This window comes from Rhinoraja longicauda, chromosome 33 (assembly GCF_053455715.1).
Source record: "Rhinoraja longicauda isolate Sanriku21f chromosome 33, sRhiLon1.1, whole genome shotgun sequence".
Taxonomy (NCBI): Eukaryota; Metazoa; Chordata; class Chondrichthyes; order Rajiformes; family Arhynchobatidae; genus Rhinoraja; species Rhinoraja longicauda.
In genome coordinates, this window is record NC_135985.1 from 9,641,533 (window position 1) to 9,667,553 (window position 26,021).

At 44.9% G+C, this 26,021-nt stretch overlaps 1 protein-coding gene across 1 annotated transcript in view; it reads left to right on the forward strand.

Moving 5' to 3' along the window:
- adamts17 (ADAM metallopeptidase with thrombospondin type 1 motif, 17) overlaps nucleotides 1-26,021 on the forward strand; it is a 222,727-nt gene that overhangs the window by 76,068 nt on the left and 120,638 nt on the right. Inside the window, exon 8 of the mRNA XM_078427059.1 lies at nucleotides 4,360-4,465. Coding sequence (XP_078283185.1) covers nucleotides 4,360-4,465 — 106 coding nt within the window. The remainder of the gene's footprint in view (nucleotides 1-4,359; nucleotides 4,466-26,021) is intronic.

Sequence of the window (26,021 nt, forward strand, 5' to 3'; positions counted from 1 at the left end):
GAATGACCCTTGGGATACAAGGAAAAGCTTCAAGTTGGATGTAAACGTCAGCAATGAGTGGGTGATGGTTTGACAGGTGTTTCTGTGACGGGGAAGCTGTTTTACAGAGCTCACCACTAAAGTTCCATTCAATCATCTCCAAACCCATGGGATTTAATGTCGGAAGCATCATCGAGAGGTTTTTGCAGATGGGACAAAAATTGGCCATGATTTGACATGAGGGGGAAAGACAGGAAACCATCAATTGACTGGTCAGATGGGGAGGTAAGGGGAGATGGAATGTAGTTCGGGAATAAGGTGAGGGTGTGTACAATAGATGGTCAGACATTACGAAGCTCGGGAGATCAGGGAGGGTTTGGCTTTACAGAATGATGCAGCATGATGACCAAACAAAAGAGAATGCATGAAGATCTCAGCAGATCAGGCAGCATCTGTGCAAAGAGAAACAAAGTTAATGTTCAGGCCAAAGATGCTTCATCAGGTTAGTTAATCCTAGTTTGTTTAATTTAGTTTAGTTTAGTTTATTGTCATGTGTACCGAGATGTGAAAAGCTTTTGCTGCATGTTAACTCGTCAGTGGAAAGACATTACATGATTACAATCGAGTCATCCACAGTGTACAGATAAATGACAAAGGGAATAACATGAATAACGTTTAGTGCAAGATAAGAATCCAGTAAAGTCCGATCAAAGATAGTCCAAGGGTCTCCAATGAAGATAGTCCGAGGGCCTCTCCACAGATGCTGTCAGACCTGCTTCCAGTATGTGTACGTTTATTTCTTCAGATTTCCACAAATGCAGGGTTTTTTTTCATTTTTCAGCTAGTAACCTCAGAGCTCCAGTAACCTGGGTTCACCTCTAGTGCTGTCTTTGTGGAGTTGGCATGTTCTCCCTTTGACAGCCAAGGTTTCCGCCGGGTGCTCGGATTTTCTCTTGTGTCAGAATTTCCTTGATGGACTTGGTGTTCGAAGGACCTATTCCCGTGTTTACTTGACTCCATCTCAACCTTGACTGAATGGATATCTCAGCCATTGGCAAATGAATCTGAATGGCTCCAACTCCTTCAAAATCTACCGCAGATGCCATCTCCACAATGTGTAATGTGTGAGACCCTGTTAAATACGGGCAAAAAGCTGGTGAAAATGAACAAGTGGGATGAGGCAGCCCTGCTTTTGTTAACTACCAGCACCTCCCTGATTCTGTGCAGTAATCAGAGGCAGAGTCAAGGTGTACACCCTCTATAAGGTCTACCAACCTGATCTCCCGGTGGCTGAGCACTTCAACTCCCCCTCCCACTGCCAGTCTTTCCTTTCTGCCATGGGCCTCCTCCAGCGCCATAGTGAGGCCCACCGGAAATTGGAGGAACAGCATTGGAGGAAAGTTGGCTTCTCCAACTTTAGATAGTTCCTCTGCCCCTCTCCTCCCCTCCCCCTTCCAAGTTCTCCCTCTATCTTCCTGTCTCCACCTATATCCTTCCTTTGTCCCGCCTCCCTGACATCAGTCTGAAGAAGGGTCTCGACCCGAAACGTCACCCTTTCCTTCTCTCCTGAGATGCTGCCTGACCAGCTGAGTTACTCCAGCATTTTATGAATAAATACCTTTGATTTGTACCAGCATCTGCAGTTATTTTCTTACACCCTCTATAAGGCCGGTCTGTCTGCACTACAGTTTACAGATCAGTGCATGCATGCAGGCACAATTCTTATTTTCCGAGTTTTGCAACTTTTAAGTGTGACTTCTGAAATTTAGTTTTTAGTTTTAGAGATACAGCACGGAAACAGGCCCTTCAGCCCACCGGGTTCGCGCCAACCAGCGATCCCTGCACATTAACACCATCCTACACCCAGGGACAATTTTTACATTTACTAAGCCAATTAACCCACAGTCCTGTATGTCTTTCGAATGTGGGAGGAAAACAAAGATCTCAGAGAAAATCCACACAGGTCAAGGGGAGAACGTACAAACTCCGTACAGACAGCGCCCATAGTCAGGATCGAACCCAGGTCTCCGGTGCTGCATTCGCTGTAAGGCAGCAACTCTACCACTGCGCCACCGTAACTGCCCTTGTTGCAAGTTTTCTAGGTTTCAAGGTCAGTTTATTGTCACATGTACTAATTAAGGTACAGTGAAATTTGAGTTAGTGCTAAGAGGCCATGTAGAACCGCAAGCATAAGGTGAGGAGAGGCACACTTTCCTTTCGAATCAACGTGAGGAGTATTTGGAGTATTATACTCAGTTTTGGAAACCTTTCTAAGGGAAGGATGTTGTTAAGCTGGAAAGAGTACAGAGAAGATTTACGAGGATAATGCCAGGACTTGAGGGCCTGAACTGCAGGCAGAAGGTCAGGTACGGTGGCACGGTGGCGGCATGGTGGCGCAGCGGTAGAGTTGCTGCCTTACAGCGAATGCAGCGCCGGAGACTTAGGTTCGATCCTGACTCCGGGTGCTGTCTGTACAGAGTTTGTACATTCTCCCCGTGACCTGTGTGGGTTTTCTCCGAGATCTTCGGTTTCCTCCCACACTCCAAAGACGTACAGGTATGTAGGTTAATTGGCTGGGCAAATGTTTAAAAAATAATTGTCCCTAGTGTGTGTAGGATAGTGTTAGTGTGCGGGGATCGCTGGGCGGCGCGGACCCGGTGGGCTGAAGGGCCTGTTTCCGTGCTGTATCTCTAAATCTAAAAAAAATCTAAAAATCTAAAGGTGGGCAGGCTAGAACTTTATCCCTTGGAATGCAGGAGGCTGAGAGGTGATTTTACAGAGATGTATAAGATCACGAGGGGAATAGAAAAGGTGAATGAAGGCACAGTTTTTTATCCAGAGTAGAGGAATCAAGAAGCAGAGGCCTTTGGTTTAAGGTGAGCAGAGAAAGATTTAAAAGGAACCTGACAGCCACCATTTTCAACACAGAGGGTGGTGGGTGTATGGAATGAGCTGACGGAGGAGGAGGTTGAGGGAGGTACTATAACTACATTTAAAAGACACTTGGACAGGTACATGAATATGAAAGATTTAGAGGGATATGGGCCAAACGCGAGCAAATGGGTCTACTGAGGATGGGGTATCTTGGTCAGTGTGGGCAAGTTGCGCCGAAGGGCCTGTTTCTGTGCTGTATGATTCTATGTTGCCAACACCTGAGCACTGCAGATGAGGAAGGCACAGCTGAAAAAGCCTGGCCCACACCATGCCAGCATTGACCACTTCTCCCCCACCCCCTCCCTGATGATGTGGCACACTTTTCTAAGCCAACCTTCCTCCTTTAATTGGTGCATAAAACGCAGGTAGGGGGAGGGAGATCTCAGCTGCTTTAGTTTAGTTTAGTTTAGAGATAGTGCAGAAACAGCCTCTTCAGCCCACTGAGTCTGTGCCGACCATCGATCCCCACACACCAACATTATCCTACACACACATTAGAGACGATTTACAATTTTACCAAGCCAATGAACTTACAAGTCTGTTCGTCTTTGGAGTGTGGGATGAAACCGGAGATCCCGGAGAAACCCCACGCAGATCACGGGGAGAATGTACAAACTCTGCACAGACAGCACCCAAGGCCAGGATCGAACCCGGGTTCCTGGCGCTGTAAGGCAGCGACTCTCCCGCTGTGCTGCCACCAGGCAACTCAGCTGAGCCCTGGCTACAAGTCGAGAAACATGAGGGAGTGCCATTCGTGCTTCCAGTGAGGCATCATCTCACATATGGTATTTCTGCACACAGATGTATTGGCTTGTGTCGTGGGGTGTGAATGGAGAGGAGATTAGACGGGAAGATGCTGGGCTCCAACTGGCACTCCGAGAGTGCTATAAATCCCCATTTAATCACTCTCAACCCTGTTCCAGCCGGCGATACTGTTTGAAGAATACACACAATAATAATACGAACGGCTTTTAACATTAATCCAAACATTGTTCAACCGAGAGCTGGTTTTACATCAGAATGATTGATGCGCTCATTGATCCTGGCGTCTTTACTGCCCGTGACTGATTACATCCTTGAGCCCCGACATTGTGGAGTATTTTATACTTCGCCTGCCGCCCCGACTTCACTGTGCCCCTGGGCTGTGCATCATAGATGGCTTGCTGCCTGTTCTGCAAAATCGTTCTTGTTTGTAATAATAGTGAAACCAATGTCCCATTACCTGGCAGTGCGATGTGACTTTATGTGAGCTGCAGATTGAAAGCTGAGCCAAGCAGCTCCTCAAATGGGAGATTTGGGAACTGACGTGAGCGCCGGGGGAGAGCGAGATTGCTGACCGTGTTATGCATTCAAAGTGCAACCTGGTTGTTTCATTTTTTGGCTGTTTGTTTCCAAATCTTTGCCTCCAGTTATTTCATCACCGTCTCCTTTTGAATTCTCCCACAGGAATTGCATACCTTGGAGGAGCCTGTAACCCCAAGCGCAAGTGTGTGCTCGCTGAAGATAATGGTCTCAGCCTGGCCTTTACCATTGCCCACGAGCTGGGCCACAAGTAGGTCAAAACAAGACAACAAAACCTTGCCAATGTGATTCCTATCATCTGTAAAAAAAAAATGGCTAATTTGTTGAGAAGAAAAATTCAGTGATTTCAATAGAACAGAATTTCTAGTGACTGGCTTCATGGTTTAGCACTGTTCACGATGCATTGGAGGAGTGCTGTGCAGTCCTTGATACAATGGGGGTGGTATGTCTGATACTTTACAGGCTTGGTGTGGTTTCAGAACGTCTAAAGAGAATCATGGTGTGCCTGAAGCAGTGTTGTACAGGCTGTGATATGTCTGGGGCTGCAATGTATGCCAGAGTATGCCAGAGGCATTGTTATAGTGCCGCAGAGTCAGACTGCATGAAAATAGGCCCTTCGGCCCAACTTCCCCATGCTGACCAACATGTCCCATCTACACTAGTCCCACCTGCCCATATCCCTCTGAAATAATTCTATCCATGTAATTGTCTAAATGTTTCTTAAACGTTGCCTAACCAGGTGGGACTGGGACATGTTGGTCAGTACGGGCAAGTTGGGCCAATGGCCCCGTTTCCACGCTGTATGACTCAATGACTCTTTAATGCTACCTGACGAATGCTGTATACATCCAAAAGGCATCTTCAGGCAGCAATCTCAAGTTGAAGCTTTACAGAAGCGGAAATGTGGCTCCATGTTCCAAAACACCTTCATCTCCAGAGATCTTCAACCCAACACAACTTCTCACCAGTGTGTTAGTTAATCCGAAGTATTTAAAATGTTATGTGATTAAGGGTTAAAAAAAGACACAAAGTGCTGGAGTAACTCAGCGGGTCCTGGTGAAAAGGGATAGATGATGTTTCAGGTCGAGACCCTTCATGAATTCATGACCTTCTGGAGAACATTTAGTCAGAGGATGGTGAATCTGTGGAATTCTTTGCCACAGAAGGCTGTGGAGGCCAAGTCAGTGGATATATTTAAGGCAGAGAGAGATAGATTCTTGAGAAGGCAGGAGAATGGGGTTAGGAGGGAGAGATAGATCAGCCATGATTAAATGGCGGAGTAGACTTGATGGACCGAATGGCCTAATTCTGCTTTTATCACTTATTACATGACTAACATGGATAGGTGACGTTTCTGGTTGGGACCCTTCTTTACACTCAAGGATCAAGGATGATTAAGGATTGATGCTATAACAATAGACTAATCCAGGTGTGCAATCCAGGTTTGTGGTTTAACCAGATATCCCTGCCTTTGGTGTGTGCTCTGACTATGCCTCATTGACCCCATTGTTAGGCAAACACAAAAGTAATTTCTATTCGACGTGTTGCAGTAAGCCAATGGGTGAAGGATTCAGAAATGGTCAGCGATGGGACTGGCCAGAACTTAAAGGTCTTGCTCCTGTGAATTCCAAAGACAATAAAATCAGAAACTTCTGGAACTACCTAGAGGACCTGCCAAGTCTGCAAAGGCAGGGGAATGCTGTCCAGATGCTTCCTGATTGGGCTCATGTTCCTGGCACTTTCAAGCCTCCCTTTTGTTTATCCCTTTAGGTTTTTATGGGGCTGCTTCTGGTCCCCCAGAGCAGGATAGGCAAGTGGTGGCTACGTGAGGTGGGAGACACTGCTGATGTTTATTCATTTGGTCAGTCCTTTTCACAAAACATGCAACCTCATAGCACACAGACCAGCAATGAGGACTGTACTCTGACGGTGGCATTTAAGGAACATAATCACTGCTTTAATGGAGGTGAATGTCCTCCTTGCTTCATCAATCTAATTATTAATTATATGTGCCTGAACTTAATCGTCCAGTTTTCCCAGAACTCTGTATGCACTGACATTTTCTGGATCGGCGATAACTTGGACGAAGGAAGGACTTGCTGTAAATCTCACGGACACGTTCTGTTTATTATTTATCAGGGCCAATTTAAAACAACCTCCATCAGTACAGAGGCAGGAAACCCCTGCAGCTGGGTGTAGACTTTTGTGACATTTTATAACAGCTTCAAGAGCGTGTAATGTATCAGGACAAGGACTTTGTGCAATCTAGAGGGATGGGGGTTCGGGGTGGGTGAAGAGAACCAGGCGGCACGGTGGCACAGCGGTGGAGCTTCTGGTTTACAGCGCCAGAGACCCGGGTTCGATCCTGACTACGGGTGCTGTCTGTATGGAGTTTGTACGTTTCTCCTCGTGACCTGCACGGGTTTTCTTTGAGATCTTCGGTTTCCTCCCACACTTCAAAGATGTACAGGTTAATTGGTTTGGTGTAAATGTAAAAAAAAATTCCCTAGTGTGCGTAGGGTGTATTAATGTGCGGGGATTGCTGGTCGGTGCGGACTCGGGCTGAAGGACCTGTTTCTGCACTGTATCTCTGAACTAAACTAAAGCAGTATGATCCCGTGTTTCCGGTCCAGCAGTGTAGATACCTGGGAAACAAGCTTGTGAGACGAGTGGAGATGCAGCCAGTAGGTTACAGGGCAAGTTGGTGATCTGGTGTGGGGGAATGTGCAACAGCAAGTTACTGTGAACAACACTCATGCCAGTGACAATCTGAAGAAGGGTCCTGACCCAAAATATCACCTGTTCTTTTCCTCCGTAGATGCTGTCTGACCTGCTGAGTTCCTCCAGCACTTTGTGTTTAAGATTTTGTTACAATGGGGAGAGGCGCGTGGTCTCAGCTGGTTTGCCAAGTGAAGATTCCTCTCCACTGTGCCATTCCCCTTTTAGTTTAGTTTAGTTTCGAGAAACAGCGTGGAAACGGGCCCTTTGGCCCATCGAGTCCACATCGATCAGCAATTCCTGCACATTAACACTATCCGAGACATACTAGGGACAATTTACAATGATACCAAGCAAATTATCCTGCAAACCTGTACGTCTTTGGAACGTGGGAGGCAACCGGAGATCCCGGAGAAAACCAACACAGGTCACGGGGAAAACGTACACACTTCGTAAGAACGGCACTCGTAGTCAGGAACGAACCCGGGTCACTTACACTGTAAGGCAGCAACCTTACCGCTAGGGCACCATACCGCCCATCCAAAATCAAATTCAATTTTATTCTCCCCACATTCCTCCAGATTCTACACTCACCTCCGCACAAAGGGACAATTCACAGTGGCCATTTAGCTGACCAGCCTGCACGTCTTTGGGATATGGGAAGAAAAAAATGGTGCATGAAGCCTGCGCAGTCCTATGGCATTTAAGGAAGGTGCTCACTATGGTAATAGAGAAGGTGCTCCTTGCTTCATCAATCTGATTATTAATTACACGTGTCTGAACTTAATTGTTCAGTTTACCCAGAACACAGTATGCACTGACATTTGCAGCACAAATGTGTAAAGTCCTCAATAACAGCACCAGTGGCCAGGATAGAACCCAGGTCTCTGAACCTGTGGGGCAATCCTGATGCTTCCTCTTATCACCCATATCATTCAGACAGTTTTGCAAAAGGCAGCGCTGGAGACAGATAGTGCTTGGAAGGAATGAGCAGATGAGCAGTGCGGGCTGGAAGTGACAAAGAATGAAGAGCTTCCTGGAGGGTCGGTTCATATCCCAGATACGCTTCAGGGCCAGTGTTTTAAATCAGGCTCTGATTGAAGTACAGAGGCACTTTAGAAAGAGACTAGACCAAGTGGACCCATTGGGCCCAAACCTCTCCTGCATTGGTGCTGCACCCCCCTTCCCCTCTCCCCCCATTCCATCTCCCTCAACCCCCCTTATCCTCCCTCCTACCCCCCTCCCTCCCTAGGAGATAGATTTAAACTTTAAAATGTGAATAATTTAAAAAATATAACACTGATTTTTAATGAAACTTCTTCCATTAGCACCAAAGTGACGACGGTGAGTCAGGTGGGCCTAAAATTGCCGCGCTATCGTGTACCGCTTTGGCTGTAGTTCAGGAACAAACAAACAAACAAACGAGAGTTTTTGTATATAGGTTGCATTTACGTCCGAATGCAATGCTCCATGTGTCAGTGCAACTAATGTGACGCATCATCTGGCACCCACTGCCAGAGGTGTCTCTAATTTGCGCTCCACTGGAGAAAATCCAACACATCAAGGAAAGCGAGAGGTGTTCAGGTCAAGATTTTCAAAGGGAAGTCAGCCCATTGAGAAGGAGAGCTGCCAGCAATAAGGGGAAGAATGTGGTAGCCGATCACAAGGCCAACAAAGGCAGGGGATCTGGTGGAGCTGCAATGGCCAAACGAATGCACGCAGAGTCCCAGATGTTTTTTGATTGCCAGCCGCTGCAGAGAGATATTTTTGAAATGTGAAAGAATTTAGAGAGTGAGAGAGAGAGAGAGAGAAGATCAATGAATCATCCTGCCCTGTGTGAGACCGAATATGCTTGGAAATGAAAGAGCTGGAGTTCCATTAGAAAAAGGTTTTAGGAATTTAAGAGAAGGATTTTAAATGTGCCAATCTCTGGATTACTTACGCCTCCAGATGCCGAGAATGAAAGGACATAATTTTGCATTTTTATAGCCTCTCTGGGAATAGACAATAGACAATAGGTGCAGGAGTAGGCCATTCGGCCCTTCGAGCCAGCACCGCCATTCAATGTGATCATGGCTGATCATTCTCAATCAGTACCCCGTTCCTGCCTTCTCCCCATACCCCCCTGACTCCGCTATTCTTAAGAGCTCTATCGAGCTCTCTCTTGAATGTATTCAGAGAATTGGCCTCCACTGCCCTCTGAGGCAGAGAATTCCACAGATTCACAACTCTCTGACTAAAAAAGTTTTTCCTCATCTCTGTTCTAAATGGCCGACCCCTTATTCTTAAACTGTGGCCCCTGGTTCTGGACTTTGTACTTCCAAGTACTTTGAAGTATGGTCACTGTCTGCCAGTTGTCAAGTCGGTACATTTATTTTGTGCTGTGTTTGAGGGAAGCAATCTTTTCCCATTCCACTAGGACTAATTCTTGTGCCCTATTTTGCACTTGTAGCAAGTGACACCTTCCGTAGACGCAAGGAACTGCAGATGCTAGTTTGCAAATAAAAGACACAAAGTACTGGAGTAACTCAGTGGGTCAGGCAGCGTCTCTGGAGGAGGCTGCAGGGAGGCACGGTGGCGCACTGCTAGAGTTGCTGCCTTACAGCACCAAAGATCCTGACTGCAGGTGTTGTCTGTACGGAGTCTGTACGTTCTCCCCGTGAACTGCGTGGGTTTTCTCCGTGTGCTCTGGTTTCCTCGCACATTGCAAAGACGTAGATGTTTATAGGTTAATTGGCTTCGGTAAAATTGCAAATTGTTACTAGTGCGTGTAGGATAGTGTTAGTGTGTGTGGTGATCGCTGGTCGGTGCGGACTCGATGGGCCAAAGGGCTTATTTCCGTGCTGTATCTCTAAACTAAACTAAACTAAAAAGTGCTCTTCTGTATTTGCTCCAAAGTGGACGAGGTCTGGTTTTAGCTCTCATTGGAAAGCCAATCGTTCCAATGGAATAGCAGCCTCTCAGTGTTGGCTTGCAAGGCCAGCCTGAGTTTTTGAGCTTAAGGCTCAAGAGTCCACCATGTTCTGAGTTGCACATTGCTCCTCGCCAGCACCAGAGCCAGGCCTGACACGGGCAGGAGCAGGAGTGGTGAGGATCCTCCTGTGTGGCAGACAGTGATGGACATTGGGGCCAGGAAGATGGTACCAAGATTGTGCTCGAGCTGGAAAATCTGGAGAGCAAAAGAATTTAGCTTGTCTTAAATAGGACCAAAGAGTTCAGGAAATGTAAAAGCTATCAGAAATAACCAGTAGAGTAGACAGTATTTAATGAGCTGAAAATTAAAAAAAAATACTGCGGGCAATGGACAATTTTTAATTCGCGAGAGTCAAAAACTGGGCCACTTTGAGAATTGGCAGCAGGGTAAGGAGGCATTTAAAATGAACTCCCTGCATAAATACAGCTGTTATTTGCAATTGACTAATATCTGTGCTTTGTGTTCTCCAGAGTAAATTTAGTTTAAAGTGGCTGGGGACTTACCAAAGATTTATTTCAGCGAAATTACTTTTATGGCTGCGTGGTTAAAAATGAAATAATGGGTATTGGATGGCACCCTGGTGTTGACTCAAGGGTCTGTTTTGAGAGTGACAATTAGTGATGGAGAACAGAGCCAGTAGATGTTTCATTCTGTCGATCATCTGGTCCCAAATGAAAGGAAATTGTAACATTGATTAATGTACAGAGGCATGGTATCAATATTAATATCAGAGCTGTGTACGAAGGAACTGCAGATGCTGGTTTAAACCGAAGATAGACACACAAAATGCTGGAGTAACTCAGCGGGACAGGCAGCATCTCTGTAGAGAAGGAATGGGTGACGATTCGGGTCAAGACCCTTCTTCAGACATTCTTTAATTTCAGAGCTTGTGGAACATAGAACAGTGCAGCACAGGAACACAATGTCTGTGCCAAACATGATGTCAAGACCAAATCTGCCTTCACATAATCCATATCCCACCATTCCTTTCATATCCATATGCCTGTCCAAAAGTCTCTTAAATGCCACTATTGTATCTGCCTCCACCACCACCTCGAGCATCACATTCCCGGCACTCATCACCCTCTGTGTAAAAATAATTGCCCCGCTCGTCTCCTTTAAGCTTTGCCCCTCTCACCTTAAAGCTATGCCCTCTAGCATTTGATATTTCCATGCTGGGAAAAGGGTTCTGACTGTCTATCTTATCTGTGCCTCTCATAATTTTATATACTTCTATCAGGTCTCCCCTCAACCTCTAGTATTCCAGAGAAAACAATCCAAGTCTGTTTAGCAACAATTTGTCCAGTAGTACTGGAATTATTGTGGTGTGTTTAACATGTGGTACATGAATCAGTTTAGTGTGTCCTACATGTAGCATGGAAATTCATGAACTACAGTGGCCTCCATAATGTTTGGGACAAAGACCCATCATTTATTTATTTGCCTCTGTACTCCACAATTTGAGATTTGTAATAGAAAAAATCACATCATGTATGTAAAAACAATGGGGTGGATTTACTTTAGGTTGTTGTTAGTAACAAACCCAACAATCGCAGATTACTCTGTGCAATGCGAGGCCAGCTGCAGCAATTTTGATTGTGAACACAGAGTGGTGACAAATTGGCTGAATAAAGAGCCTCAAGGATGAATTAATTGACTGTGCAATTTCCTCCCGCTAGGTTGGATGCTTGACCTTTGCAGGCAAGCGCATATCTTATCGACTGAGTCAAAACACTCACCCCATTCTCAGCTTTAGTCACCAGACAAGGAAGCATCTCTGGAGAGAAGGAATGGGCAACCATTCCTTTTCTCCAGTGATACTGCCTGTCCCGCTGAGTTACTCCAGCATTTTGTGTCTATCTTCAATTTAAACCAGCATCTGCAGTTCCTTCCTACACATTAGTCACCAGACACCAATCCAGAGCAGGAGAAGCTGCCAGAGCCATTACTGTTCAGACTGTCTGAGATGAGCTGATCGCTGCAGGTCAGAGTTGGTCCAGAAGTGAACTATGGGCGGGACGGTGGTAGAGTTGCTGCCTTACAGCACCAGAGACCTCGGTTTGATCCTGACTACGGGTGCTGTCTGTGCGGAGTTTGTACGTTCTCTCTGTGACCCTGTGGGTTTTCCCCATGTGATCTGGTTTCCTCCCACGCTCCAAAGGCATACAGGTTTGTAGGTTAATTGGCTTTGGTAAAATTGTAAATTGTCCCTAGTGTGTAGGACAGGGCTTGTTTACGGGGTGATCGCTGGTCGGTGCAGATTTGGTGGACTGAAGCCCCCATTTCCACCCGTATGTCTCTACAGTCTAAAGTAAATGTGTCGCGTCATTGAAACAATAGATCTTTGTGAACTGGTAGGGCTCTTTTCTCTGCCTGGCAATTCTCCAGCTGGGAGATGTAGTATCTGTGGATTTTTGGCATTGCTGCCTCCTGAGGCAAATAACAAAGATATAACTAATGACTGAACATCTTTTAATGAAGGCAGTAAACTATATGCAGCATCTGGTACTAATATGTGGGAAAGCAGCACGGTGGTGCATGGTGGTGCATGGTGGTGCAGCGGTAGAACTGCTGCCTGACAGCATTGCAGCGCCGGAGTCCCGGGTTCGATCCCGACTACGGGTGCTGTCTGTTTGGAGTATGTACCTTCTCCCCGTGACTTGCGTGGGTTTTCTCCGAGATCTTCGGTCTCCTCCCACACTCCAAAGACATACTGGTTTATAGATTAATTGGCTTGCTATAAATGTAAATTGTCCCTAGTGTGTGTAGGATAGTGTTAGTGTACGGGGATCGCTGACTGGCGTGGACTCGGTGGGCCGAAGGGCCTGTTTCCATGCTGTATCTCTAAACTAAACTAAACTAAAATAGCCCTCTTCATATTCCTGGGCAGTTCTTAAGATTTTTTTTTCAAAAGCGTACAACTTCTAAAACAAAATTAGCCTGCTGAATAAAGTGTCATTAATTTGGTACGCTTGTGACTTTGATGATACTGCACCAGCAGATTTTCCGGGTTACTGAATGTATTCTATTAATGCTGCAACATTAACATTTAATTTACTTTTTCTTAAAATGTTACACAATAGAATAGTAGGTTTTACCATACACCCAGTAAGTCTAAAGGGAGTGTGTAATTTACCATTCCGGATGGAAGGAACTGCAGATGCTAGTATAAACCAAAGACAGACACAAAATGCTGGAGTAATTCAGCGGGTCAGGCAGCATCTCTGGAGAGAAGGTCGAGACCCTTCTTCAGAAGCATCACCTATTCCCTTTCTCCAGAGATGCTGTCTGACCCGCTGAGTTACTCCAGCTTTTTGGGTCTATTTTAAGTCCAAAGGGAGTTCTGGATACAAGACCCTATAATTTAAAGAGGGACAGGGGCCCGGTGAGTGGGAATGGAACATGAGGACCAGACCGCGGCAGATAGATAGCGATGTGGGATCAGGGCCCCAGTGAATAGGAAAGGAACACTTGATCTAGTGCCTTGGTGAGTGAATGGGGTGTGTGGCGAACATAATCTGGTGAGCCACATCTAGAACCATTGGGATTTCCAAAGTCACCCAACAGATTATTGGAGTTTTACAGTATAAACTATCAGTTATTATAGTATGCAATACTATAGTATTATAGTATGCATATATGAAATTAATTCATTATTTTTTATAGATATACTTAAAAATAAAATCAATTATAAATTCACTCAGTATCTTGTTTACATTAAATTCTTCATTATAAACTGTGTTTAAAATCTCAAAGGATTCATTCCAAACACTAATAATCCCAGTTTATAACTTCTCTAGACGTACTTTATACATGTCATGCCTCATATCCGTTTCTATAATTTTTGGCTCGATGCACTTGTCTTCATAACTATGAACACAAAAAGCTGGAGTATCTCAGTCTTAGAACACACTCTTTTACATATTTCTCAACATTGACCAATTTGCATAAAACAATGTAATAATAAAGATCTGCCGATTCTGGTTTATACCAAAGATAGACACAAAATACTGGAGTAACTCAGCGGGTCAGGCAGTATCGCTGGATAGAATGGTTAGGCGATGTTTCTGGCCGGCACCCATCTCCTGATTCGTGCAGGTACAGGATAAAGGGTATAACATTTAGTGCAAGATAAATTCCGTTAAAGCTAGTTCAAAGGTCTCCAACGAGATAGATGGGAGGTCAGGACCGCACTCCAGCTGGTGAGAGGACCGTTCAGTTGCCTGATAACAGCAGGGAAGAAATTATCCCCGAATCTGGAGGTAAGCGTTTTCAAGCATCAGTAGTGCTTGTGTGATGGGAGAGGGGAGAGGAAGGAATGACCAGGCTGAGATTGGTGCTTGATTCTGCTGGTGGGTGCCAAGGCAGTGTGAAGTGTTGATGGAGTCCATGCAATGGAGGTTGGTTTGCCTGATTGAGCGACATCCACAACTCTCTGCAATTTCTTGCGGCCTTGAATGGATCTGCTCCCAAACCAAGTTGTGATGCTTTCTACAGCACATCTGTAGAAGTTGGTAATGGTTGTTGGGGACATGCCGAACTTGCCAAGCCTTCAAAGGATGTAGGGGCGTTGGTGTGCTTTCCTGGCCATTGCTTTGATGTGGCTGGTCCAGGACAGATTGCTGGTGATATTTATTCCTGAGAACTTTAAGCTTTCAACTATCCCTACTTCGGCTCCATCAGTGTATGTGTGTGTGTGTAATACACACAATGGGTGTGTACTGCTTCGCTTCCTGGAGTCGATCACAATCTCGTTTGTCTTGCTGGCATTGAGGGAGAGCTTGTTGTCTTGGCACCAGATTATGAGGTTCTCAATCTCCTTCCTGTACTCCATCTTGTCATTATTTGATATCCAGCTCACTTCGGTGGTGCGGTGCAGGATGTGAATAGCCGAGGCTTGCACAGATGGGCTGTTATTACCAGGAGGGCAGAGTTTGCATGGGGACGTGGGACTCACTTTGCAGGGCAATTCTGCTCTGTTCTGGATCTGTAAATGGGACAGTATCTGTGGCCACCAGGTGGTGCTGCAGCAGAATGGATGTGTTTGTTCAATGGTTGCTAGTCAAATAAAGTTTGTTTATCTAGACGTTGTCAGCCCAACACCTGAACTTTCCTCTCCTCCCGCTGGAGGAATATTGGCCTCAAAATATGGTTGCAATGTCCAGGGCATCCCATGGTACACGTTAGAAAGGTGGCTTTACAACTCATGTGGAAGATTACAGGTTCTGAAAAGCCTGGAGTCATAGAGTCATACAGTGTGGAAACAGGTCATTCGGCCTGATCAGCCCACACTGACCAAGATATCTCATCTACACTAGTCCCACCTGCCTGAGTTTGGTCCATATCCCTCTAAATCTATCCGGTCCATGTACCTGTCTAAATGTTGTGGTAGTTCCTGCCTCAACTACTCCTCTGAAAGCTCGTTCCATGTACCCCCCACCCTTTATGTAAAAAAAAGTTACCCTTCGGGTTCCAAGTAAATCCTTTCCCCCTCACCTGAAACCTAGGTCCTCTGGTTTTCGATTCCCCTACTTTGGGCAAGAGGCTCTGTGCGTTTGCCCGATCTCTTCCTCTCATGATTTTGTACACCTCCATAAAATCACCCCTCATCCTCCTGCGCTCCAAGGAATAGTCCTAGCTGCTCTATCTCTCCCAAAGATATAAAGGGATATGGGTCTAATGTGGATAAATAGGTTTATTCTAACTAGGTATCACGATTGGCATGGTTGAGGTGGGCAGAGGGAGTCTTTTCTATGCTGTACCTTTCTATGATTCCTTTGCTCTGGCCCTGTTCCTTCTGTAGTCTGATTCAGGAATGTTCCTAAAATCTTGGAGTGAATTCTCTCCTTGCTCAGCGCCAGTAATATCTCCTTTGACAAGGGGTATAAGACTTTGCTGTGCTGAGTTCATGGAAGGAATCAGTCCCCCAGTTTGTTGTTCACTCACTACAGCAGTGTACACTTTACTGTGTGAAGCGCAGTATGATTTATACCAAGAAATCTTGATGTTACATTTAGTGTTGGCCATGTGCCTAAACTGGTTGCAAATGCTTAATGTATACATGTAGCACATGCCTATTTACTGTATGGCTAGACAGTTTGAGTGAAGCAGTTTTTTTAAATGTTCTGGCAGCTCTCTGTTTCTGTCTGTAGTTTTGTGTAGTCCGCATTACTCAGGGATTAAGTAAGGAACAGACATGACAAAGTGGTAATGAGGAGGGATTAGAAAAGAAACAACAAAAATCAAGGTCGAACAATGAAATAAAATAAATATGCTTTATATAATTCTAGATGGGATTCTTCCATCTTCCACAGTCATTCTTCTCACTGAAATAGGTTCCAAAATGTATCGGCAGAATTTTTCAATTAAATGGAAAGTACCAGATAGTTCCTCTGTCCCTCTCTTTCCCCTCCCCTTCCCAGTTCTCCCACTAGTCTTCCTATCTCCTACTACATCCTATCTTTGTCCCGCCCCCTCCCCTGACATCAATCTGAAAAAGGGTCTCAACCCGAAACGTCACCCATTCCTCCTCTCCAGAGATGCTGCTTGACCCTTTGATTTGATTTGACTTTGAAAACATTGATTTTTTTTGCTGCTCCCCCTCTGTGATTTCTCCTGCCCTCCTACTCTACGATCAACTTTAGATAGTCCCTCTGTCCCTCCCTTCCCCTCCCCTTCCCAGATCTCCCTCTATCTTCCTGTCTCCACCTATATCCTTCCTTTGTCCCGCCCCCCTGACATCAGTCTGAAGAAGGGTCTCGACCCGAAACGTCACCCATTCCTTCTCTCCTGAGATGCTGCCTGACCTGCTGAGTTACTCCAGCATTTTGTGAATAAATCGATTTGTACCAGCATCTGCAGTTATTTTCTTATGCTGCTTGACCCGCTGAGTTACTCCAGCATTTTGTGTCTACCTTTTGAAAAGCATATGTGCAAATATGATTCTGGATGATCAGCCATGATCATATTGAATGGCGGTGCTGGCTCGAAGGGCCGAATGGTCTACTCCTGCACCTATTTTCTATGTTTCTATGCTGCAGATGCTGGAAATTCAAGGAAACAATAGAAGATGCTGGAACGAGACGTGAGGAGTTGTTGACAAGTCTGAGTGAACAGTGCGTGTGGTGGGTCCAGGAGTCCGCGACAGATCAGTTTAACTTTGATTTCATGCACAGATTAGTTTAAATCCACGGCAATTGCTACAATGTGAGAAATAGCAGTAAAACTTCAGGAAATATATCACTGTGGTGCATAATAGTCTGTGAGCATGAATTGAGAGTTGGACCAAGACAAATTGACTTGAGCTGCATTGGAAACCTCGAACGTGATATTTTGGTCATATCGAGAAAGCACAGAAATGCCATTTCAAGCAGATAACATTTGCACTGGTGGGAGTGATGAGAATGTGCCTGTGCATAATATTGCTGCAACACAACCATTCTTCTCTCTGAAATAGCTTCCAAAATGTACACTTTGTCAGCAGATTTTCTCAATGAAATGGAAAGTAACAGATGTTTTGATAAGCAAGTTTGTGCAAAGACTGTGTGGTTATTTTATTCATAATCCTCAGATATCATCAAGCTACAAATTGAGCAATCATAAGTTCATGGGTCCATAAGTCATGGGAGCAGAATTAGGCCATTAGGCCCATCGAATCTACTCCATTCTATCATGGCTGATCTATCTTTCTCTCAACACCATTCTCCTGTCTGCTCCCTGTAATCTTAGACATCCTTACAACTCAAGAACCTGTCAAACCCTGCTTCAAAAATACTCCACAGCCACCAGTGGCAATAAATTCCACAGATTTGCCACCCTCTGGCTAAATAAATTCCTCCTCATCTCCTTTAGAAAGGTAAGTCCTTTTATTCTGAGGCTGTGCCCTCTGATCCTAGACTCTCCCACTAGTGGAAACATCCCCTCCACATCCACTCTATCCAGAATACCTTTCGGTATTCCACTATTTTGAGTGGAAACCCCTTATAAAGAAGTTCTGGCTTTTGCTGTGTTTTGCTGACGAGCTACTCTGTAATTAGAGTCAGTTCTAAATTTGCTAATTCAGGGTCTGTGAGTTCAAACGGAAAACCCTTTACTACCAGGGTTGCATCGTGACTACACGGATGGGAAGGTGGAACTACTGTACATGAGTTAAAGCACATTTTTGGGGACAGTTCCTATTGCTATTGGGATGGTATTAATAGCTGCTTTGCCGGCTATAGAACAATATATTTTTATTTAATTATAGTGTTGAGTTGCAAAAGTGCAGACAAACAATTAACAGCTTTGTGGTTGTAATTGTTGGTAATGAGAGATGAAAACAAGCAAGGATTGCAGCTCCCACAGTGGGCCAGCTGGCCGTGGCAGGGAAAAGGGAGCCTTCTGGGCTCCATTCCCAACCCCAGCTTCATCATCTGATTTCAGACTGCTCCCATTCATCCTGCTATCTGTCAGAGCCCTCTCTCTCCACCCTACGCGACCAGCAGATGCTAAGGTCAGCTGGCAGGGTTTTACAGGACCCCTCCCACGTCCTGTTCTCTGCATTTGAGTGGCTCCCCTCAGAACGCCGGCTTCGCTGCCCAGGCTGCAGGTCACAGGGGAGAAGGGCAACCTTTGTCCCCCAAGGCTGTTCAGCTCCTCAACTCCCAACCACCCCAGTCCCGCTGCTCACCCTGCTAATCCCCCCCCCCATAGTTTTTGTACTACTCTACGTGCCTTTGTAAGTCGCCCCACAGGGCCAAATAAAGTGTTTTTGAACTTTGAATCTCTGTTCAAAGATAATGCGGACCTAGATTTTGCCCCTCTGTAACCACAGGTGGATGTAGGATGAACCCCGGTCCGCCAATACCCTCCATCTGAACAGGCTCAAGTAAGGAAGCAGGAGGATGCTTGTTGACTCCTCTTCATTCATATTGATTCCTCATGGATACAAGCTCTTTGGCACCCTGAGTCCATAACGACTATCAACCATTATGTACACTAATCCTTTATTATCATAAGATCGTATGTGATAGGAGCAGAATTAGGCCACTCGGCTCATCAAGTCCACTCCGCCATTCAATCATGGCTGATCGATCTCTCCCTCCTAACCCCATTCTCCTGCCTTCTCCCCATAACCTCTGACACCTGTACTAATCAAGAATCCATCTATCTCTGCCTGAAATATATCCACTGACTTTGCCTCCACAGCCTTCTGTGGCAAACAATTCCACAGATTCACCACCCTCTAAAGAAATTCCTGCTCATCTCCTTCCTAAAAGAACCTCCTTTAATTCTGAGGCTATGACCCCTCGTCCTAGATTCTCCCAGTCGTAGAAACATCCACTCTATATCCACTCTATCCACTCTATCCAAGCCATTAGTCCTATTGTATTCTCTTTATAGTCCTATCAATTCCTCCCAGATTCTGCCACTTACTGCATATTAGAGCCAAATTAGAGTGGTCAACTTAACCTATCAACCCACAGTGCCTTAAGAAAGGGATTGGTTGATTGATTGGGATGGAAGAGTGGAGCAGGGAACCACAAAATGAATGGTCCATTTGAGAGGGGGAGGGAGAGGGGGAGGGGGAGGGGGAGGGGGAGCTTCAATAAGATTCCACACACATTTTCCCCTCTTCCCTCCCTTTCAAATTGAATGTGAAGGTTGGTGGCTTGGAAGGTGAGTACCTGGGGAAATCCATCCTCTTATTGGGAGAATGAGTGAGAGCAGAGGTTTACTTTTAAGCCCACTAAGTCATCTAATCCTCCTTTTTAATGATAGCATGCGGTGGAATTCTGTTGCCACCTTTCCTGAATTCTCTATACCGATGAGTTGTATTCCTTTGAGACCTCACCTCAGACTTGTCAAATGTAGGCTGATCTGCAAGTAATTGATCCCAGCTTACTTTTGCCAGGTCCTGTCTTCTGATAGTGAAATCTTCCACCTCCCTATTCAGTAGCTACGTTTCCCAGCCATCCTTAACCGTTTCCATAACTATCTTGAAACGTAAAAAATTATGGCACTATCTCCAAGATGCTCCCCATAGATACTTCAGAGATTTGCCCAGCCAAATTCCTAAGATTGTCCAGAAGTCGCACTTCCCTGCTCGGAACATCTACATTCCGACTCAAAATGATTTCCTGGATCGACTTTAAAAATTCTTCCTTCTAGGCCTTTCAATCTAAGGCGATCCAGGTGATGTTGGGGAAGTTGAAATGCCCTCGTACTGTAACCCCATTATTCTTACATTTTACCACAATCTAGAGCATAGAACATAAAACACTGATTTTGCTGAACATGATGCCAAGTTAAATTGATCTCATCTGATCTCATGATCCATATCCCTCTATTCCTTGCACTTCCATATGCCTACCTGAATAACTCGGAAATGTCACCTTGTAATGCGTTTCTGGCCCCTGCCACTCTCTGTGTAAAAAACGTTATCCCGCACATCTCAATTAAACTTTTCCTCTCTCACCTTAAAGCTGTGCCCTCTGGTGTTGGACATTTCCACCCAGCGGGAAAGGTTCTGACTGTCTACCCTATCGATGCCTCTCATAATTGTTTTTGCAATCTGCACACATGTGCTCCTCTATCTCCCGTGGTCTGAATGGTGTCAAGTTAGGAAGAGGGGATGTTCAACAAGATCTGGGTGTCCTAGTGCATCAGTCACTGAAAGGAATCATGCAGGTACAGCAGGCAGTGAAGAAAGCCAATGGAATGTTGGCCTTCATAACAAGAGGAGTTGAGTATAGGAGCAAAGAGGTCCTTCTACAGTTGTACCGGGCCCTGGTGAGACCGCACCTGGAGTACTGTGTGCAGTTTTGGTCTCCAAATTTGAGGAAGGATATTCTTGCTATTGAGGGCATGCAGCGTAGGTTCACTAGGTTAATTCCCGGAATGGCGGGACTGTCGTATGTTGAAAGGCTGGAGCAATTAGGCTTGTATACACTGGAATTTAGAAGGATGAGGGGGGATCTTATTGAAACATATAAGATAATTAGGGGATTGGACACATTAGAGGCAGGAAACATGTTCCCAATGTTGGGGGAGTCCAAAACAAGGGGCCACAGTTTAAGAATAAGGGGTAGGCCATTTAGAACGGAGATGAGGAAGAGCTTTTTCAGTCAGAGAGTGGTGAAGGTGTGGAATACTCTGCCTCAGAAGGCAGTGGAGGCCAGTTCGTTGGATGCTTTCAAGAGAGAGCTGGAAAGAGCTCTTAAGGATAGCGGAGTGAGGGGGTATGGGGAGAAGGCAGGAACGGGGTACTGATTGAGAATGATCAGCCATGATCGCATTGAATGGCGGTGCTGGCTCGAAGGGCTGAATGGCCTACTCCTGCACCTATTGGCTATTGTCTATTGACTGTTAGACGGCATGTAGTTCAATCGTAGCAAAGCCAAGATGTTTGTTAGCTCCATTGAATTGTTCTTGGCACAGCCACAAGCCGCATGGAAGCAAGACAGAAGTTGTACTTAGAAGAAAAATGCCTGCTGGTGGTACCAAGGGAGTGCTGTGGGAGGACAGGCGTCTCTCAGACAAGATGCTAAGCAGGAAGGATACTTGAGATGGATGTTTAAGACCACATGACGCGATTCAAGGCTAAACAGCTGCGTTCTCTCGATTGTCCCGGCCAACATTTATCCTTAACCCAACACCATCAAAACCAGATTAATCTTTCAGAACATCAAGGATCTCCAGATGCTGGAAGTCTGAAATGAAAACAAGAAGTGTTGGAATAACCCTTAATCTATTGGGGTTTGTATGACTTGCTGCACATTATGGGGCTACCGTATGTAGCTGTGGTCTAGCTGTTGTATTGATTGTATATGTTATGGAAGATGTGATAACAGTAACGTAAGTGCCTGATTTCTCAGTTTTCAACAACAGTTAACAATAAACATACTTTGGTATCTCTCTTTATACATCTTAGCTATCTACCTTCATACGCCTTAGGACGTCCAGCAAAAAATTAAAATTAAAATGCTGTAGGAAGAACGTTAAGCTGGAAAGAGTGCAGAGAGGATGTAGCCAGGATGTAGCCAGGACTTGCGAGCCGAAGATATAGGAAGAGGTTGGGCAGGCGAGGACTTTATTCCTTGGAGTACAGAAGGATGATCTTATAAAGATCACAAGGGGAATAGATAGGGTGAGTCCACAGAGTTGTTCACCCAGTAGGGGAATCAAGAACCATAGATTTAATGTGAGGGGGGGAAAGATTTAATAGGAGCCTGAGGGGCAACCTTATTACACAGAGGGTGGTGGGCATATGGAATAAGCTACCAGAGGAGGTAAGTACGATACTACGTCGAAAAGACATTTGGGCAGGTGTATCAATCGGTCATGTTTAGAGGGATATTGGTCAAACACGGGCAGAGTGGGAGGACCAATGTAGATGGGCATCTTGCTCTGCATGGACAAGTTGGGCAGAAGGGCCTGTTTCTATTCTGGTATGACTCTGAGCACTTATTGCCTCTGGAATGTTTGAGTCTCCTTTTCTTTCCTCCACTTCCTTCCTTGCTTCCATATTGGATGGAATTGGCAGCAATTTAATTTACCAGTAGCCCTGAACCAAGGGTACTGAGGCTTCACCATGAGGCTCACCCTTAATTGACCCTCAGAGATTTTGCTTGGTACTGCCAACTAGAGTTCCAGTAAATTGTAGACATTTGCATTGCCTGGCTGAAGCTGCAACAATCAAGGCTACATGTGATGAGCTGACACAGCTGCCTCCAGCAGTTTATGCTGGTTTGATGGAACAAATAAGGACAAACTGTTTCAAGAGGCAGAGTGGTGGTTAACCAGAGATTTAAGGAATTTGTCGGAAAAGCGCAGAATAATTTTTTTAAAGCAGCAAATTGTTGGATTTGGAATATACTTCCTGAAAAGGTGGTGGAAGTGGATTCAATAATAGCTTGGCATGTCTACTTTCAGGAAAGATTTGCAGGTCTTTGGGGAAAGAACAAGGGGATGGTGCAAATTTGATAGTTTGTTTAATAAACTTGGAGATGTGTGGTGGAATGAATGACCTGCCTCATCCTCTGTTTTTCCAATTAGTCAAGTCAAGTCAAGTCAAGTCAATTTTATTTGTATAGCACATTTAAAAACAACCCACGTTGACCAAAGTGCTGCACATCTGATTAGGAAAAAAAAAAGAAACATACAGTGGCAGGCAGCCAAACACAACGTGACATGCAATAAATGCAGGACTCAATATTGCATATGTAGAGTCTTAGAGTCATAGAGTCATCCAGCAAAGAATCAGCCCAACTTCAGCCCATCCATACCGACCAAGTGCCCATCTAAGCCAGTCCCATTTGTGAGTGTTTGACCCACATCCCTCACTCTTACTACTCCACAGATGCTGAACCGGCAGAGCAAAGCCCCGGCAGAATCCCAGGAGATACTTTCCACATTGATCATTATACATATAGGTGGTCTATGGGATTTTGTAAAATACACTTTGAAAATTGGCATATCCACATTTCAGAGAGCAAGTATTAACTTCAGTCTATCATTCTCATACATTAAGGTACCAGGGCAACATGAATTCAAACATCTAATTAATCTCTCTAACTTTTCCATTCTAAGGAAAATGGACACACCTTTTTGTTACATAGTTAAAATTCAAGATTCCAATCTCGGAAGTCCCTCTGCACTATCTCTGAGGCAGTGCCATTCTTCCTAAAGTATGGAATTGAAAACACCTTGGCTGGGGCCAAACCAATGTTTTATGACCATTTTCTTTACTTCTGCACAATGCTTCTGTTTGTAATATCAAGCTTTTTCAGTAGCCTTAAAGATTGTTCCATCTTCAGAGATAGTTGCACATAGACCTCTAGGGTTCTCCATGTCTGCACAGACTTCAGACTTACTGAGCTCACGTTGCTTTCCCTAGTTCTTCCTTCGGGCAACGCCACTTCACAGTTCACCGTGTTAACCTCCATCTGCCATATCTTTGGTCAGCTCAACAGTCGGTTTATAACATCTGAAGTTGGTAGCTCTCTTCTCCAGCATTTATCAGCAACCTTTGGAATTGTGACTTGTATACCAAAATACCATTGGATTAATTTCAGACTTCAACCATATCCTTGGCGTCCTCAAGAAGATTTCCATTTTGCGCTCCTATTGGCTCTATTATTTCTTCAATTAGCCATTTGTCTTGTTCGGATAAGACCTTTAGGTTTAGTTCAGTTTAGTTTAGAGATACAGCGCTGAAACAGGCCCTTCGGCCCATCGAGTCAGCGCCAACCGGTGATCCCTGCACATTAACACTATTCCACACTAGGAACAATTTACATTTATACCATGCCAATTAACCTACAAACCTGTACTTTGGAGAATGAGAGGAAACTGAATATCTCGGAGAAATGGGGAGAACGTCCACTCTGTACAGACAAAACCCGTAGTCAGGATCGAACCTGGGTCTCTGGCGCTGTAAGGCAGCAACTCTACTGCCGTGCCACCGGTTTCCTAGTGTGATTGAAGAAAATCCAGAGATGCAAAAAATGAATGCCAAAATTAAAAAAATAGCTCACAATCTTTTCCTGTAAACTTTCATAGCTGAGAATGTATCTCATAAATCTCCGTAATTCTGACCTTGTTTTTTTAAAAATATATTCGTCCAAATTTAAATATGTCAACCTGTTTAGGGAATGATTAGACTTTGTGTTTGTTGCCCAAGTGTAATTAATTTGTTTTCAGTCCAGAATGAAATTCTGCCCGGTTTGAGAAAGACTGGGGGATCAGTCATTTTTGTCTCATACTCCAGCTGTGGTGTAGATTGTCCCTCTATATAATCTGGCCCTGAAATCAAGAGCAAAATAAGAAATAATAATAATAATAATAATAATAATAATAATAATAATAATAATATTCATTTATTGTCATTGCAACAAGTATAACAAAATTACAAATAGCAATCCTGACGGTGCGTAAAAACATATATGCAATAAATGCAAAACAAATAAATACCAATATATTAAATACAAAAGTTTTAACAGTGTGACCTATTGCAGAAAGTAGTGTTCAGTTCTCGTATGGCCCTGGGGTAAAAACTGTTCTTGAGTCTGTTTGTTCGGGATTTGATCGACCTGAAACGATTTTGAAATGATTTTGAGCCTAGTTTAACTCGCAGCAAACAACCGGGAACTGAGAAAACTGATGTAACGTTATTTGACAAAAGGATGCCAGATGGGGTGAGCACATAAACTCATGCATTAGAAGGGAAGCAAACTCAGCAGCCCCTAAAGCAAACACAAGATCGTGCTGCATGGCTGCTTTGTGCCCATTGATGGCAATGTTGTGCAGTTTACAGCCAACCATGTAGTTCTGCTGGGCGGAAATGCTGCAGAGACGTGTTGTATCTCAGGGTCCAGGGGATCTTGCAGACACGAGTCCAGAGGTCAGTGGCAAGAGGATGGCTTTGGACGCCAAAGGAAAAAGTCAAACCATGAAGACCCGGATACGGCTCGGACTAAAGGTGAATGACTTGATGTGTGTGATCAAGGTCAGGGTTATCACGTTAAAATGCCTTGTTCCACCACGCTTTGTTACCAACTTCAAACCACCCCGCATCATCCACCACCAACAACCTACTAGGTTACCATCAACCTAACTAGGTTAACCTACTAGGTTACAAGAATAGCATCCTGATATTCATTGACTTGACTGCACATTCACACTCTCTGCATGGTTACAAACCTCACCTTGTATCTCAGCGCCCACACACACGCACATACGCACATGTCACCCAACCACACATCCCCACACTGCTGCCCTTGCCTCTCCTGCAGGCAATCTTTACCTGTTTCTCAGCAAAAGGGGCTGAGAGGGTGAGATAGTACAGCCATGATTGAATGGCGGAGTAGACTCGAAGGGCTGAATGGCCTAATTCTGCTCCTATGACTGATCAACATGATAATTAGCCCCAAAAAATAGGAGCAACACCACCACTACAATTTCCCTACTCTTTGAATATTATCTTGAACAATGGGGGCTTGGGCCTGTGCCACCTGGAAGATGGGTAGAGTGTGTCGCTTGCCACTTCTGCCTGGGATTGTCAGCCTGGACGTATAAAGCCCTAAATGGACATCCCTCTCCCCATCAGAACTGCCCCCTCCATCGACTCCTTTAA